At 42.9% G+C, this 18,783-nt stretch overlaps 1 protein-coding gene across 1 annotated transcript in view; it reads left to right on the top strand.

The window, feature by feature from the left end:
- Nucleotides 1–18,381, top strand: part of JAZF1 (JAZF zinc finger 1) — a 400,632-nt gene extending 382,251 nt beyond the window's left edge. The window contains exon 5 of the mRNA XM_082259198.1: nt 17,027–18,381. Within this exon, the coding sequence (XP_082115324.1) occupies nt 17,027–17,203 (177 nt within the window). The 3' untranslated portion in view covers nt 17,204–18,381. The remainder of the gene's footprint in view (nt 1–17,026) is intronic.
- The last annotated feature ends 402 nt before the right edge of the window (nt 18,382–18,783 follow it).

Here is an 18,783-nt window from a genome sequence, read left to right as displayed (position 1 = left end):
TTCCCCCCACCCCCGCTTTGTCTGGGATTGGTGGTCAGACCTTCAGAATGCCACCGACGGCCATTAGACAGACGCATCCTTTTGCTTTTCAAGAACACAGTTTGTTTATGAGGAAAGTGCTGGCAGTGGGAGGATGTATTGTAAACCAGACAATGTCTTCAGCCAGGAAGCAAACAAGCCATTGTGAGCGTAGAAGGGTGCATTTTCCCAGGGGGTATCTCTACTGCAGCAAGTGTTTTTTCAGAAGAGAAAAGCGCGAGGTAGAGGCCTGTAATTTGCTACATCCTGTCTGTTCTCTGTTTGACTGCCAGCCCTCCTTTTATTGCCCAAATAAGCAAACTGTTCCTGCCTGCTTTTCCTATCACACCACCTTCATCTCCAGTGCACAAGGACTGTCTCAAAGATATCTTGCACACCATTAAGTCACAAGGGGACGGAATTAATGAGGCTGACAAACATGGAGAGGGCAGGAAATAAAGCCTAATGATACAGGGAGTTGAATAAACATAAGGTGTGCTTTTTATTTCTTTTCTCTCCAAGGCTTTTGTGTCAGGTATCTTGTCAAACACAAGATAAAATATTCAATTCTATTATAGAGCACAATATACACAATATTGTCAAAAGTATTGGGACGCCTGGCTTTACACACATGAATTTTAATGGCATCCCAGTCTTAGTCCGTAGGGTTCAATATTGAGTTGACCCACCCTTTGCAGCAATAACAGTTTCAACTCTTCTGGGAAGGCTGTCCACAAGTTTAGGAGTGCGTCTATGGGAATGTTTGACCATTTTTCCAGAAATGCATTTGTGAGGTCAGGCACTGATGTTGGACGAGAAGGTCTCCGCTCTAATTCATTCCAAAGGTGTTCTATCTGGTTGAAGTCAGGACTCTGTGCAGGCCAGTCAAGTTCCTCCACCCCAAACTCGTTCATTCATGTCTTTATGGACCTTGGTTTGTGCACTAGTTTCAAATCTTCTGGGAAGGCTGTCCACAAGGTTTAGGAGTGTGTCTATGGGAATGTTTGGCCATTCTTCCAGAAGTGCATTTGTGATGTCCGGCACTGATGTGGAAGAGAAGCCTTGGCTCGCAGTCTCTACTCTAATTCATCCCAAAGGTGTTCTATCGGGTTGAGGTCAGGACTCTGTGCAGGCCAGTCACGTTCCTCCACCCCAAACTCGTTCATCCATGTCTTTATGGACCTTGCTTTGTGCACTGGTGTGCAGTCATGTTGGAACAGGAAGGGGCCATCCCCAAACTGTTCCCACAAAGTTTGGAGCACGAAATTGAACAAAATGTTTTGGCTCTGTCTGCCTATCAGAGGAGCAGCAGGTAAATTCTATATTATCTCTGCTTAACAGGGAGCAGGATCTATGAGTTAGGTCTGCTCAATGTGCTCAGTGTTTGATTCATGTGGTCTGAGGGAGTGTCCCCACTGGTCCAATAGTGAGGCATATTTTACAGTGGAAGAAACCTGGCCAATGAGTACACAGGCTTTGATACGGCCCCAGGGATTGGCACATACTGCTGTCTCTGTGCATTGTGGGGTGTAGTATAAAAAGCCAGGAGCATATGTGCTCAAGATCTTTGGCTGGTGAGCAGAGTCCCGGAAGGAGTGGTTGGTGTATGGTCACAAGCAGTCGGCCTGGTGAGCCAGAAGTGTGGAGCTGAACCCAGAGGTCCAGGAGAGCTGACTGAAGGAGTTGAGACACTGGAGAATCTGGAAAGCAGTATTGTGAGTACAGGGGATCGTGTCTAAGGGCCTGACCAGGAAGGGGCCACTCCGGAGTAGAGTAGACAGAGGATGGGTGTCAGCTGGTGGATAGAAAGGGGGTATTAGGCGAGTGCCCTGAAGATAAGTGCTCAAGAACATTATTCAGATTCATCTAATGGCAGGATGAAGCTGCGGCCTTGCCGTATTCTCAGATAGATGTCCTCAGCATTGTGAATAGTTCAAGTGTTGGAGTATCCCACTCATTCCTTCTCCCATCCCTATATAAAATAAAACAACAAAAACCCCTAGACTGTTCATTGACTGAGCCAAGAAAGTAAAGGTTAAGATTCTGCATGCAGTTGCTACTGGTAACCCAGGGGGACCTAAAAGTGTGAAAATCCAGCAGCCCTCAAGGGGCAGTGCTACACAAGTAAGGGTTGTTAATATGCATTATGCTGCAACTCATTTAAGTGAGTACAAATTAAAAGTGCGTGCAGCATTTTTTGCAGTGCATGGCATTGCATGCTTGTGCATAAGTCCGTTGAGAAGGTGCTTTGGAGTGCAATTCACAATCATTACCAGACAGTGTACAAGGCATTATGGGTAATTTTGACAATAGGGGTTCATTTTAAACAATTTCTGTAATAAAAATAAAGGTTTGGCTCACCACCAATCGCACTCGTCCCATCATAGGATTTTGAAAATTCCTGCCTGCCTTAGGTAAACAAAGAGGAGGTATCCACAGTTCAGCAATCGTGCCTCAGTCCCAAGCCAGTCCACACTGCTCTCCCTCAGACAGGTCCTGGCTTCATCCTTTTCTGGATGCTGACACAGGCGGGTTATCCTACCCAGTCCCCAGTAATAATGTTTGTAATATGTGTGTAATATATTCTTTGTTGCCTTTTGCCAGACGAAGGTAAAGTTTCTTAACCACTTCAGCTTCGGAAGGTTGCACTGTACCCAAATAAAATATATATATATTGTCTTTGATAAAAAAAAAAAGTGTATATTATTTGGTTTGCGTGAAAGTGCTGAGGTCTCCCTCAGGGCACAGACGGCAATGAAAACTGACAGGTGTTCTAATCACTCTCCACGCTACACTTTAAGGGCCGATTCACATGTGATTTGGGTGCAGCGCAATTTTAGACTATTCATTTGAATAGGCTGAAATCAGGACAGACCGCATCAAAAGTAGGCCATGCACTACTTTATAAAACGCACAGGAACTGGATCACATGATACAATGATCTGTTGCAGGCAAACGCACTGCATTTGGGGTGTTATTGGGTTAACATTGACTTCCGCTGCAGATCGCAGCTGAAGTGCATTTTGAACGTGGTGCAGGAAATCTGCACAGAACGTGAGTTACCCGCACTGTCTTCTGGTGTGAACTGGCCCTAAGTTCCAGTATGTAATCTATACATAGGGAGCCTTTTTTATCAAAGTAAGCCAAAATGATAGGGAGGGAGGAGCTGAGGACTTCCAGGTTAAAAGTATACCTTTTATGGCATATAAAAACAATAAAAGTAGAAGTATTTTAAGCCCTATAGAAAGATTATCCTGTTCAACATATCCTTATAAGCAGCTTAACTGCTTTCCGACCAGCCGCCGTAGTTTTACTGTGGCAGGTCGGCTCTGTCCCACGAAACAAAGTACCTGTACGTCACTTCGCGGGACAGCTAATGGTAGTGTGCCGATTGGCCACTGGGTAAGCCATTTAGTGGGTCCGGCGGCCGCGATGTCCACCGGGCACCCATGATCACTCCCCGTAGAGACAGAACGGTGGTCTGCAAACACATGGCAGACCGATTTTCTGGCAGTAATGAACACGGGGATCCTGTGTTCCTCCTATTCTCTGTGTTCATTCAGCAAGCCCATCCCCCACACAGTTAGAAAGCACCAACTAGGGGCACATTTAACCCTTTGATCGCCTTCTGGTGTTAACCCCTTCCCTGCTAGTGTCAGTGCATATTTTTAGCACTGATTACTGTAGAATGTCACTGGTCCCCCCAAAAGTGTCAAAAATGTCAGTTAGATGTCTGATCTGTGCGCCGCAATGTCACAGTCCCGCTAAAAATAGCTGATCGCCGCCATTACTAGTAAAAAATAAATAAATATGACATAAATCTTTCCCCTAGTTTGTAGACGCGATAACTTTTGAGCAAACCAATCAATATACACTTATTGAGATTTTGTTTCACCAAAAATATGTAGCAAAATACATATTGGCCTAAAATGATGAAACAATATTATTTTAAAAAAAAATTTTATTGAGAATGTTATATAGCAGAAAGTAAAAAATACTGTTTTTTTTTTTTATTCAGCATTGTCACTCTTTTTTTTGTTTATAGCGCAAAAAATAAATGATCAAATACCACCAAAAGAAAGCTCTATTTGTGGGAAAAAAGGACATCAATTTTATTTGGGTACAGCGTTGCATGACGGCGCAATTTTCAGTTAAAGTAACGCAGGGCTGTATTGCAAAAAAATAATTTTCAATTTTCATTTTTTTCATTTTCTTGGTCATTAAGGGGGTAAACTAAATAAACCAAATATTTTTTTGTGCTGATAGTTTTTGTTATATATTAAGGGGGTAAAATCTTCTGGTCCAGAAGTGGTTAAAGGATTACAAATATTAAGGATTTGGAGCGTTGTTTTAGTGAAGTTAGTGATCTCAGACCAATAAGCTCTAATACAAGGGCATTCCCAAACCATATGGGAAGATGAGCCTATATTACCCATACATTTAGAACAGTTGGGAGATGAAAGCCTACCCATTTGAAAGAGAACATAGGGAGTATAGTAAGATCTATGGAGGAATTTAATTTGTAGTACTCTATCTCAGGGCGAGATAACCATAGGGGATTTTAAGGGTAGGACTTCCTGCCACACTTCGTCTGTGAGATCAGGCATATCCTTTTACCAAACCGACAGTCTGTTCAAGGTGCCTGGTAGTAAAGTGTATCAGGAAATTATAGTAAGTGGAAATAGATTTAAAACTATCCGATTGAAAAAGAATCTGCTTAAGCCAGGAGATGTGGAATGATACATTAGTCAGCCCGAATGGAGCAGCCGTCATATGTGGTATCTGCAAGTATCTAAAGTAAGCGGTTCCGGGTATAAGGTAATCATGTTGAAAATCTGCAACAGATTTAAAAGAGCCCCCATGATACAGTTGCATAACGGTCTTAACACCCGTGTCTGACCCAGAATAAGCCATCCTCCCGGGAGTAGCATATACGTGTTTACATGCGCTTACACATACATGTGCATTCGTAATCTACAGATATGAAGGGCACCGGATATAGCTGTATACTATGTTTTTTGTACACTGCACACATTTTTGTTGGTATACTAGTGCTGCAACGATGCGTCGACGTAATCGATTACGTTGACTACAGAAATAAGTCGACGTGCGTGAAAGGCATCGACGCGTCACGCGTGATGTCACACGCCCCCTGCTCGCATTGCCGGCCGGGCCGCTGCATTGATTGGGGCCGCTGCAGGCTGCACTGCCCCGCCCCCGGCCCCCACTGCGCTCCAGTCCAGAGTGTCAGTCTCTTCTACGTCAGCCGCTGTGAGCGGCATGATGTTCCGGGGCGGCTGCGCCTGCGCGGCGGTGCATCAACTGAGCTGACTCTGTGGCTGCAGACTGCCGCCAACGCCGATGATCCCTCCCACTGTCCCACACAGACGAGACGTCATGCGCCACTTCAGCAGAAGCATGTGATCGCAGGTGAGCCTGAAGGGTCTGTACTGGGAGGGGGGCTTACTAAGTGGTCTGTACTAGGTGGGAGGGCTTACTGAGGGGTCTGTACTAGGTGGGAGGGCTTACTGAGGGGTCTGTACTGGGAGGGGGCTTACTGAAGGGTCTGTACTAGGTGGGAGGGTTTACTGAGGGGTCTGTACTGGGAGGGGGCTTACTGAGGGGTCTGTACTGGGAGGGGGCCTACTGAGAGGTCTGTACTAGGTGGGAAGGCTTACTGAGGGGTCTGTACTAGGTGGGAGGGCTTACTGAGGGGTCTGTACTGGGAGGGGGCTTACTGAGGGGTCTGTACCAGGTGGGAGGGCTTACTGAGGGGGCTGTACTGGAAGGGGGCTTACTGAGGGGTCTGTACTGGGAGGGGGCTTACTGAGGGGTCTGTACTAGGTGGGAGGGCTTACTGAGGGGTCTGTACTGGGAGGGGGCTTACTGAGGGGTCTGTACTGGGAGGGGGCCTACTGAGGGGTCTGTACTAGGTGGGAGGGCTTACTGAGGGGTCTGTACTGGGAGGGGGCTTACTGAGGGGTCTGTACTAGGTGGGAGGGCTTACTGAGGGGTCTGTACTGGGAGGGGGCTTAATGAGGGGTCTGTACTGGGAGGGGGCTTACTGAGGGGTCTGTACCAGGTGGGAGGGCTTACTGAGGGGTCTGTACTGGAAGGGGGCTTACTGAGGGATCTGTACTGGGAGGGGGCTTACTGAGGGGTCTGTACTAGGTGGGAGGGCTTACTGAGGGGTCTGTACTTTTTGTTATTCAAAGGATTAATTAGCTAATCAAAAAAAGAACACTCAATTAAGCAAAAAAAATAAAATAAAAATAATCATTAGATTAGTCGACTAATCGGAAAAATAATCGCTAGATTAGTCGACAGACAAAATAATCGTTTGTTGCAGCCCTATTGTAAACGCTGTGTGTATGACCCCTTTGATTCCTATAGTGATGTATTTACAGTATGGGTGCACAAAACGCCCTATGGCTTCATTCTCACCTGAGCATTTCATAAATGCACACAAATGCAGTAAAAACACATGACGTTTTTGCTTTGACATTTATTGTTAATGGCACCCCAAACGCAGCAAGCAGAAAATAATTTTGCGGCAACAAATGTAGCAAAACGACGATAAAGAACACGGCAAGTAATTTTCTTAATTTTCCTAACTGTTGTTACATGTACGAAGCAATGAGACAGAAGTAACAAATAACTGTAAATGTTACTGTTGAAATTGTTAAATTAAAATTCCAATAAAAATTTAAAAGTAAAAAAGAAAAAAAAAATCGACATCAGCTAATTTTTCACATTTGTGGCACGTAGGACAGGCGGCTGCCCTATGCATGTTGTATGAAAAATGCACCAAAAAAAATGCGTTTGCAAAACTTTGGGTGTGAATGGGGTCTAAGGGATACGTTTCAGGGTTAGATTAAGGGTGAGTGTGTTTTTAAAAGATGTTGTAGTGAGATCTCTTCTGCGCCACAGTCCACAGTCAGTCGTGTTTTTGTCTTTTATGATTGTTGCCTGAATTCATCATTTGTCATCCTCACTGCAGTTTAGCCAGGCAGTAAAACCCCTTTACAAGATTGGCAGTGTTCTTCGCCTCATACCTCCATACCTTGGCAAGCTCCACCAAGACACACAACAAAATGTTGACATTAGCGGAGTGGAAAAAGAAGTAGCAAGTCCCCATTAATTATAGCAACAGAATTTATTTCTCTTACTCACTCGGATCCGGCTCCAGCTTTACTTTGCTTACCCCCTGCCTGTTGCTTGTGTGCTGTACAGGTTTTATGAGGGCTAAACCAAGTCTTGTCCTCCGTCATAATTCATGTTCTCCCCTCTCCTGCGGGTGTGGCTTCCCAGAAGGAATTACTCTCACTTCACAAAAAACTATTTACTTATCAATTTCAAAGCTGTTGTTATCTTGTTATTACTATTCGTTATATTCCTTTTTTTTTTCTTTCATTTAGCCTGCTGGCCTTAGGAAAATAAAACTTCTCACAGATGGCCAGCTTACCCACTTGCCGACCAGGCTTTTCTGGAACTTTTTGTTTGCAATTATAAATCAGTATTTATTTGCTAGAAAATTACTTAGAACCCTCAGACATTATACATTTTTTGTTTAGCAGAGACCCTAGGAAATAAAATGATGATTGTTGTAATTATTTATCTCACATGGTGTGCGCACAGCAGTTTTGCAAATGCAATTCTTTTTTGAAAAAAATAAGCTTTAATGAATCAAATTTTTTGGGGGGAAAATGTGAAAGATGATACGCTGAGTAAATAGATACGTAGCATGTTACGCTTTAAAATTGCGCACTCTCATGGAATGGCAACAAACTACGGTACCTAAAAATCTCCATAAGCGACACTTTAAACACCTTTACAGGTAACCTGTTTAGAGTTACAGAGGAGGTCTAGCGCTAGAATTATTGCTCTCGCTCCAACGTTTGTGGTGATACCTCACATGTGTGGTGCGAACACTGTTTATAAATGCATGTGCTACTTACGTATGCGTTCGCTCCTGCGCGCAAACACAGAGGGATGGATCGCTTTACTTTTTCTTTTTTCCTATTTATTTTACTTTTTATTTCTACACTGCCTTTACTCTTTTTTTTTTTCTATCACTATTACAGGGAACGTAAATATCCCTTGTAATAGAAATAAGGATGGCAGGTCCTTTTTTTTAAAGAGACCCCAAATCTCTTCTTTACCTTTTAAAAGCAAAAGAACGATATATTTATTTATTTTTTTGCTTTCAGCCTGGACTGGAAGTGACGTCCCTCCGGTCCTCCAAGGCAATAGAGCCGATCAAAGAGTATCGTTTCTCGGGGGGAACCGGCACAAATGGAAAGCCTGAGAAACACCGGCAAGAGGCAGGAGGGGACGCCCTCCCCTCTTGCTGATGTTTCTTCAGAAAGCACTCCAGCAGCTCATGAGCCAGAACTAGTGTCCCCCAGTAGATGATTGCCCCTCCTGTGCTGGTGATAACCCAAAATTGTGGATTTTCTTTCACTTTCACTCTTAGCGATGGTGGTAAACAGGACAAATAGAGAGGGTGAATTTCCCTAATGGGGGAACAGACAGCAACAAAAACAGTGCTGTAAGGCCTCTCGATCCTATCCTACTTAAAAAAATATATATATATATATATATATATATATATATATATATATATATATATATATATATTTTGCCTTCAGTTCATCAGAGAGATGTCTTGCTTACTCCTGAGCTCACCTTTTATTGTGAAAAAAAATCAGGTCCTAGTGTATTATGTATTGGGAGGATTTTTGCAAACATTATTGTAAATTCTTACCTTTCTCTGTCTGACCAAATTGATGAGGACCTTAGCATGCCCTTGTTTACCGGATTAGTTCATCTGTACTTACTTTTGCAAAAAACCTCCCTATGCAATAAAATGTCCTTAATGCATTAACATGCTGTGCTCCATTTTCTAAAAGAAAGCTTATTTTTTCAGAGGCCCATTACATTGTCCTCTCCTTTGCTTCCCGCAGATGCTCTACGAGTGTTGCATGCGTAACACCAGAAACTCAAGAAGGCGCCTACAGCTTCATTTCATACCCACACACGTGCAGTCCACTTTTTTCACTTTTGCAGAACACTGAGTGGCAGGAGAGAAAGAACTGTGCAAACGTGGGTAGGGACTAAAGCTGAGTGCAGGTTCAGGAGTTTCCAGGGCACACATCTAACGCTCAACAAATCCTGCCACCTACAGGACAGGAAGGGCAACATAAAGAGCATCTGAAAAAGTATGTTTTTCAAAACAGAGCTCTGCATGTTAAAGTAGATGTACAGCCAAAGCTCGTATGGCTGTACATCTCCTATGGATCACAGGAGTGCAGTTCGTTCTGCACTCCTGTGACCCGTTTTCAGCAAAGAGCGGGCTGAAGTCCGCTCTCTGCTGACGTCACAATAGTCAGTCCAGGCACTGCGTCATAATGACAATGGAAGTCGGGATCCGCCAGGATGCCTGGACTGACACCCGACTCAGCCTCTCAGGGAGCCACTGAGAGCCTGAGCCAGCCGCTTCCAGCCCCCCCACAGCCCAGCACTCCAGTGAGCGAGGGGGGGCAGAGCAGAGAGCTACTGACTGACAGTGACAAGCTCTCTGCTTAGAGAGCTGTTAGAACCGAGTGACGGTGTTCCATTGCTCGGTTCTCAGTGTAGAGGCATCAGGGGACAGAGGCAGCATCCACCTAAGTAAGTAGAAATCTAAAAAAATTCCATAAATCTCTTTTAATGTATTGAGGGCACTGTAATGCACATGGAGGTTTTTGGTAACATTTAGTGAACTAACCCTTTAAACCGGCTGCTAAGAAGGAGGATCTGCTACAGAATAATCATAAGATTGAAATGCAAAGACAATGTTTAAAGAATATGTTTACCTTTTGGAGCATGTTACAAATTACATGTTACACCTATATTTTGGGTGTAACATGTCACATTCTCCAGCTCCTGCCCCCCAGCCCCCAAGCTCCCCCCTCCGTTACAGATGGTGGGGAATCCTTGCCAAATTGTCACATTTCAAAAGCAGCCTGGCTGCACAATGGCTTCATTCATGTACAGGAATCTGTGAATGAATGAACTACAAGTCCCATCATCCACCACGGCAGACAGCTTGTAGTTCTCAATGAACAGCGAGGGTGCTGATGGTGCCCCATGTAGTTCCTCCAGCTTTTTAACAGAAGGCCTGTATGGAGATATGGGTACAAATCTGGACGATGTCTCTGCAGGGCCTGACATTGCACCTGTGATATACTGATCGCGGCTGCAATGCTGTGCAGCCTCATTGAACAGTGAGGGTACTGATGAGCACAGACCCCCCCCCCCCACCCCCCGTAGTTCCTTCATATTTCCTCCAGCTTTCTAACAGAATGCCTGAATGGAGATATGGGTACAAACCTGGAGGATGTCTATGCAGGGGCTGACATTGCACCTGCGATATACTGATTGTGGCTGCAATGCTGTGCAGCCTCCACTGTAAAAATTATAAATGAACATTTTTTTTCAGAAAAAAATTTGCGCATTTATTATCTTTTCAAAAAAGCGAATTTAGCCTTTAATAAAGCTGAAGAACAAAATGACTTGTTAATTATTTAATTTCTTTTTTTTTTTTTTTTGATGAAAACAAAATTTGCATTTAAATGGCATCAGGCTAAATAACCTTTTTAATAGAGGTTGCAGTTGTCTGACACACAGGTTGTATACTGAATTTCAGAGCAATATCATATCACAGCAAGTGAGGTAAAGAAATGGAACTAGTATGCATTTCGTAAGTATAAGTTTAAGCCCAACTCTAGGCTGATGTCACAGAGCCAGTCCATGCTCAGAAAAGATTACGACAATTAAGGTGAGATCCGCTCACATGGCTGGATCAGCACCTGGCTCATCCTCTCAGTGAGCTGCTGAGAGCCCAAGCTGGCCGCTCCTGCCCCCTCCACAGCCCAGTGCTTCAGTGAACGCTGGGGGGGGGGGGGGGGCAGAGCAGAGAGCTGCTGACAGTCACCAGCTCTCTGCTCAGGGAGCCCTGAAACCTGAGCGATCGGCGGTGTCAGATTGCTCGGTTCTCAGTGTTAGGGGCGCCGGAGGACAGATGCAGCATCGGCCCAATGCTGCATCCGCCTAGGTAAGTATGATTCTTAAAAAAAACTTGTTTTTTCAGAAGCTATTTTTACATGCAGTTAAAATAAGTATCTGAGTTTGACTTATAGAAGCAGTAGAGATCAAGTTGTTCTTACAAGGACCAAACTGACAGGAGAGAAGAGAGTGATGACATCATCTGTCTGCTTCTGTTTCTTCACTGTCCTATCACAGGCTGGGGGTGGGGCTTGACCAAGCCTTTTTTCTTAAGGTAGAACTATAAACAACATTTTTTTTTTTTTCATTTTGGATAGAGCAAGGGAAAGTAGTAACCCTTCTCAGAAATATTTTTGCAATCAGTGTCCCATTGCGGAGATTTCCCTTCACTTCCTGTCCCGTAGCCAAACAAGCCAAACAAGCCAAACAGGAAGTGAGAGTAAGTTCCTGCAAATTAAAGGTATTTCTTGGGGACCCCCAGGTCCCCAGAACTAGCGTGCCCATTGGAAGATTTTCCCTTTATTCCTTTTCTGGGGACAACCCAAAGTTTGGGGATTTTCTTTTACTTTCACGTTCAATGATAATGGTAAACAGGACAAATGGAGAGGTTGAATCTCCTTAATGGGGATCTCTACTCCATCCAAACATAAAAAATAAAATATTGTCTTTAATTATACTCGAACTGTAGTAAAGTTAGGTCACCAAACCTGGCTATGTTATGTAGCAAGGCTATATAAATCTAAGGACTGTATGGAAAGGTGAAATATCTTCCAAGTTATTTTACCTGCTGCGTATGGAAATCGAAACACGACAACAAATATGTTCTTTTTTTAGTGCATTAAGTTCTGTGTTCTTGGGAAAGTAACAGCAGCTGTATTAGACTTGTGATAAGTTATTTTTCACACTGGCAGCAACTAGATGATCCTCATCTCATCTTGAAGTCAGGTGTGAGATCCTAATGGTATCAGTTACGTGGGCAGAAAGCTGCCTTTACAAACACATCTTTATTTTTGCTGAATAACCGTCTTCGGTGCAGAAGCCACCAGCGATAAGAACAGCAATAGATTTGTCTTCAATGATCAGCGCAGCTGCATGGACTTTAACAAGCGGGTGGTATTTATGATCTGCAGAGTTTACTGCTCATCATGTCACATTAACAGAACATTTCGTTCTTTTTATATAAGTGGAAGATGATTTTTATTTGTTTGTTTCATGTTGTAAAAACTCTCTTGTCCACACATCATGTGTTATGCAGAGAATTCATAAAATCGTTTCCTCAATGCGCAGTCTAGAAGATTAGAGTCACAGGATGTGTCAGAGGGAAGCAAAATTGAATTTAGTGGGTGTAATAAAAAATAAGCATCTGATTAATGGTTGGGGAAACATGGTAATGATTGTCAGTGTCTAATGTTTCAAATAAAGGGTTTTACAATTTACAAATATAGCTTTTTTTGTGTAATTCTATACTATAAGCATACCAACAAGTGAGCAAACAGCATTATGGTAATTGGTGTTGTGGTCGCTGCTGGTTAGAGCAGGCAACAAGTCCATCAAAAAAGATGGTTACTAGGTTAAAATTACAGTGTTAAGGTGAGAAGTCATTTATCTTGCTATTTTTATTTCTTATTATAAGGTATTAAATCCCCTGTCATTATTTAACTCTCTAACAACACTGTTCTAACTACTGTTTACCCCTCTACAGAGAAAAAAAATTGGAATCCCATACACTTTCTTGAGTAATATTTAGCTGGTCAACCAGTTTTTAATTACAATGGGGCAGAGTTCCAAATGTAACAGTTTGGTGTCTTAAATGCAAAATGCACTAAAGTGTATCTAAACCAAAAACAAAAAAGTATTATATTGCAGCTTACCAGTCTCTAGATGTAACGGATGCATACGTTTTCTTTTTGTCAGGCATTGTTTCCTTTAGTTTTACCTGGTAATCTTGCCAATAAGTGGTTCTAAAGGCTCAAGGTTTTTTATCTTAATGTATTCTATGCATTGGGGTAAAAAGCCCTTCTGGGTGCATCCCCCCTCCCCCCCCCCAGCATCCCCATTATGCTTACAGAAGCCCCATCTCAACCCAGCTATGTTCATGAGAGCAGTGGCTCTCCCGAGTCTCTCTCTCTCCTCATTGGCTCACAAAGCAGGTGGAGCCATTGGCGCCTGCTGTTGTCAATTACAGCCAGTGAACCAATAGGGCGAGAGTGGGGCGGGACCAAGCCATGCTCTGTGTGTGAATGGACACACAGAGCATGGCTTGGGAGTAAGCCTGCTTGAGTGCCCCCATACCAAGAGGCTTGCTATTAGGGGCACTGAGCAAGGGGTAGGGGCCAGGACCACCAGTGGGGGACACAAAAAGAAGAGGATTGAGGCATAGAGCAGGTAAGTGTAACATGTTTGTTATTTTAAAAAACATTCTTTCCATTTAGAATCACTTTAAAACTAACAAATTGCGCCAAAAGGGTAAAATCCCTAAACTAGCAGATAGCACACCATTAGATACAAAATGGTAAAATCAAATAAATTCAAACTGAAGTGCAACGCTCCTAAAACAAAACCAAAACTGATAATAGTCCAGAATGCCTATGCAAATAAAAATAGTCCACTGTGAATTAAAGATGAAATAATCTTCATATGGTGTAAAAAAAACTCCTCCTAGTGAAAAAATCTCCGCACTCCCTGCTCCCAAACCAGTGCCCAAATCAAAGCCTTACTGGAACAGTATGACCCGCACTATTAGAAGTCATAAAGTGCTTGAAAGTGATTAGCTGAGGTTCTAGATATATAAGGTTGCCACTTCAATCCACCGTATATATTGGCAGTCACACAGGGAAATGAGAATGCAAAGATGGAAACACTCCACACAGTATAAAATCAATGGTAACCAATATTTATTAAAAACATAGATAGCGCTGTGCAAATCAAAATCCCCAAGGAAATACTAAGATAGCTTCCTGATTTCGTGATGACGTCAAGAACGTGGGCTCCTGCCTTACATGTTTAATCAAAAATGACATCTTACGAGGCTGGACATGGAGTACCATTACCAGTACCTTTTGGCCTGTGCTCACAATGGGGAAAGGTGCTGCAAGTTGTGGAGTAGAGATGGCTTGTGCTAGCTGCAGAGCAAGGTTGGAGCTGCTGCTTTATTAGAGACTGTCCAATATATCAGTAGTAGGTAGATATCACAGCTGAATGGCTGCTTGGGCTCTGGACTTATCAGGAGCAGTCACATGAAGCCTGCCAGCCAATCAGGGAGCAATATCTGCTCTAATGTGATTGGCTGTCAGTAAGTCATAATGTTCTACAGCAGGAGTGGCTTGATCCCCCAACCATCTCCCCCCAGTACCATGGTGCACCCCATACTTTGAGAAACGCTGCACTTGGTAAGTAAGTAATGCTCAGAGCTGGGTCATCCAAAGCCAGGTCAAGCTGGAACCTAGGGCCTGGTTGTTGTGCAGGGGGCTCAGCTACAAATGTCTTATTCTTGCCTTAAACCAGGAGGGTAGCGCAACCGGTCAAAGCTGTACATCTGCTTGCCACTTTGAGAGGAATACACTTGTAAACAGACTGGTCATGCCAGTATAGGCAATGTAAATGGCATATCTTCTCTATGTCCATTGCAATGGTGGACCAAAGCTGGTACCTTGCCAAGGGCCCCATTCTGCCTTAATCTATCCCTGGTAACAATAATACCTACCTACTATCATCCCACCCTACTATTCTCACTTGCCGTGGCCTTTACTAACACAGCGACTGCAATAACTATTGGTGAGTATGACCAATCTTGTGACCAGTATGCTATGTATATACAGTAGAGAATATGGAGAATTGTGGAGGGCGTCTTTTGCAGGAATAAAGTTTATAAAACACAGGTGAAATTGTAGGTTATGCCCTTTACAACACATAAGGTGCTTTCGATGCTTCTGCACTTGCATTGGTTACTTGATATTGGTTGTTTGAGTCAACACGTTCACTTCTTCTGCCTCCACTTTTATACACAAGGCTATACGTGACACTGAACTTGATGAAGCACAATCATGGAGTTCCTACACGTCAGCATATCTGAAGGTATGTTTACCTGAAGGTTAGCTCTCTTTATAGCTTGTAAAAAACCAAACAGAACAGGTTCACCTTTAGCTGCGTTCTAGGACGTGGGAGCCGTGTTTATCAGTTCAGCAAACAAGCAAAGCGAAATTCTGAGGTTTTTCTTCAAACAACTTTGTTCGATTATGTCTTTGACAACTACAGTGGTACTGCTTTTTTTAAATCAATTATTTATTAAAATAATCTCTTATGAATTTCACCCAGTATGTGTACAAGTGAGAGACGTAGTTGGTGCTCCCTGCCGGGTGGATTGAAGAAGGGGGTAAAGTAGGGGTAGAAAAGACCCCACACTGTACTTTTCCCAACACGACTGCTACACCTGACCTTTTACCCCTTTTGTTCCTTTCCTGTTCTCCCTCTTATCCTTAAACGTTTCCCTTTTTTAAGTTAAAGACCCCCCCCCCCTTCCCTCTACTAGAGAGAAAACCTTCCTCATTTTCTGATTCACCTTAATGAATTAATGGAAAATACAAGTTTTACTGATCCTCGCTTGATTGCATAAGGTTCATCAACTTCTGTGTTAATATAGTCTAATGCAGGAATAAGCAACCTCAGCACTCCAGCTTTGGTGTAACTACAAATCCCATAATGCCTCTGCCTCTGGAAGTCATGCCTGTGGCTGCCGGTCTTGCAGTGTTTCATGGGACTTGTAGTTTCAACACAGCTAGAGTGCCGAGGTTGCCTTTACCTCCGGTTTAATGCCTTTAATCAAATGTGTCACTTTTGTACCGAAATTATGTCTGTTATCCTAAACCTGTAAATAAGGAATTCTTTAATAAAGCACAAGTTTTTACAGTTTTTCTTTTAAGGCAAATATTAAGCAAAACAGTTTGTTTTTACTGAGCTCTGAAATTGCCTGGGTTTCGGGTTGTACTAATTTCATATATGTCCCCCGCCTTAGTCTCTCTATACAATATTACATGCTATAATTTATCCATAAAGCTGAACTCCTGGCAAACAACGTAATACAAATATGAATACTTAGAGGTCTCCTCCCCTCCTTCAGCCTGTGAATGGACAGAGAAAGGAGAAGCAGAAGACCGATGAGCTCTTCTCATCAGTCTGCTCCCTCCTATCAGCATGTCCCATTGTTAGTTCACGGTCCATATTCTCATTACACATGTTCCTAGAATGAGCTCTTCAGGCACTGTTTGCTGTAGCAACCGCCAGCTGGATACTGGATATAGTAGATATTCCCCAAAACACCAAGGATCTTAGGAGCAGGACTTGCCTGACGAAGGGGTCCTGCATGGCTCCAAAACGTTGCACTACACTGTTTTGTGATGTGATCTTTCTTTAATAAAAAAAAAAAACATTTGGACAAGGTTGAAGAACCTTGGTGTGCTGGTGAATATCTACACTATTTTGTTAGTACACGAGGATTGCTATATAACTTTAATTTGTATCTTTTTATATTTGCCAGGAGTTCAGTGTTAATGGTATACAATTCCTTGGTCCTCAACCCTGGTCCTCAGGGCCCACTAACAGGCCAGGTTTGCAAGATAACTGAAATACATCCCAGGTGATATAATTTGCTGCTCAGTGATTGCAGTACTCTAGTCTGCATCTCCCCAAGGTAATACCTAAAATCTGGCCTGTTAGTGGGCCCTGAGGACCGGAGTTGAGGACTACTGGTATACATGGTCATTTTAGCAGGTTCTTCTTTGACAGTAGTTACACAATAATCAGAGGTTCCCTTTATGTAAGTAAAATTGTCGGGTTACGATGATTTAAGCTTGCCATACACTAGTAGAATTTTGTTTGAAATTATTCATTTTAAGGACGTTTGATTTTTTTAATCATTAGTCTGTTCAGTTATGTTCTAACCATCACTTTTTCTCTCATGCAGAATGTAAATGGTATTAAGTACCATGCCAAGAACGGCCACCGAACACAAATACGAGTCCGAAAACCCTTCAAATGCCGCTGCGGGAAGAGTTACAAGACAGCTCAGGGTCTCCGTCACCACACAATCAATTTTCATCCTCCCGTCTCTGCGGAGATTATCAGGAAAATGCAGCAATAAAAGCTGAAGACATCTGTGCCAAGAAACCCTCACCAGCAGATGAGAAGTTCACAATAGCCACCTTTTCTGTTTTTCTTTTTTTTTTCTGCTTTCCAATGTATTTCAGGGGAAGAGCTCAAAAGTCCTATGAAACCTAAGTTTCAGCGCATGCTTTAATCAAAGAATTCCAGTTGTTTGGAGTTGCCTGTCTTGCAAGGTGTACCTGTCTCCAATACAGAGTAGAGGAAGCATTGTGTTTCTCAAGACAACATTGAGTCAGTTCACTGGTAACGGGTGACATTGCTGTGGTCTAAAGCACTAAGTGCCTCAAGCCACAGTAATATAGCTTCATTCCACAGACTCCGGTTCCAGGGAAATTGACAAGCTTTGTTCTTGACCAACCTACAAAATGACTTCTCCTTTTTGTACGGGTAATAGGTACTTCCTAAAGAAATTACCTTTTTGTACTTTGCACACATAAGTCACAAGACCCATTTTCATTAATTTAATAAGGTGCTACAGTAATAATATAAAGAATCCTGTTCTTTTGGGGAAACGCATATCCCCCTTCACCCAGAATTAAACTCAATTGGGATATATGTTGTGATGTTTCAATGTGGCAGTGTTGTGTGAATGGCAAGAGATCCTGGCACTGAACAAACCATTTTTTCTGAGAGTAGAGGGAGCTATAGGGAACACTGGCCTATTTTAATCATAATGAGTGAGGAGGGTTCAGGTTAAGCCATATCTAGTAAATAGCTGTTTAATATTAAGTAATATTGAGATCTTTATTGGATAACAGAGCGCAATAAAGTGCTGTAGTCAACAGCAGCAGTTAGCAGCCTGGGCTTCGTATACATCTAGAGATGCTCCTTTTATGAAGATAGATGAGCGCTTTCTCAAAGGCAGCCCTTCTAGGGTGGCATGGGGCAAGGTACAGATATGATCCCCGGCTGCCTTCTGCAAGTATAAGTAGGCGGAATGTGTTCTCTTATCAGCAGGGGGCAGCATACGATGTAGCAATCCTACATACAGAAGCAAATGCACCAACCTGGGTAACCAGATGTTTGTCATATCTAGGATGTAATTAATTGGCAGTTTAGCAGCAGTAATGGATTGCATTGTCTCAGTAACAAAAACCTTTATTAGACTACATCAATGAATAGAATCATGAAAAGACTACAGGCAGTCCCCGAGTTACATACATACGACTTACATACAACAAACAGAGGGAGACAACAGGAAGTGAGAGGAAATTAACCATTGGGAAATTCACTCCTGTAAGAATTATCATGGTAAAAACGTGTCTCTACTGAAGCTTTATCACCAATCCGTGTTTCCACAACAACCCAAAATCCAATTGTCACAGGGACAGAAAGTGTTTATAACCTGGAGACTGCCTGTATATTCAATAATAGAAACGTTATTGAATGGAAAAAGAAACTGATAGTGTGTACCAGGCTTAAAAAGTCTAATAGAGCAGTTTTGGTTTTTTTTCGTTCAATACAGCTTCAGTCATATTTGCTGTACTAACTATGCAATGTTAGTTCAGCGATCTCCCAGCTGAGCTATTGTGTTCTGACAAGGGGACGGCCCCCGCC

The sequence above is a fragment of the Pelophylax lessonae genome (genome assembly GCF_965119305.1).
Source record: "Pelophylax lessonae genome assembly, chromosome: 5".
NCBI classification, from domain to species: domain Eukaryota; kingdom Metazoa; phylum Chordata; class Amphibia; order Anura; family Ranidae; genus Pelophylax; species Pelophylax lessonae.
This window is presented reverse-complemented; position numbering and strand designations above follow the sequence as displayed.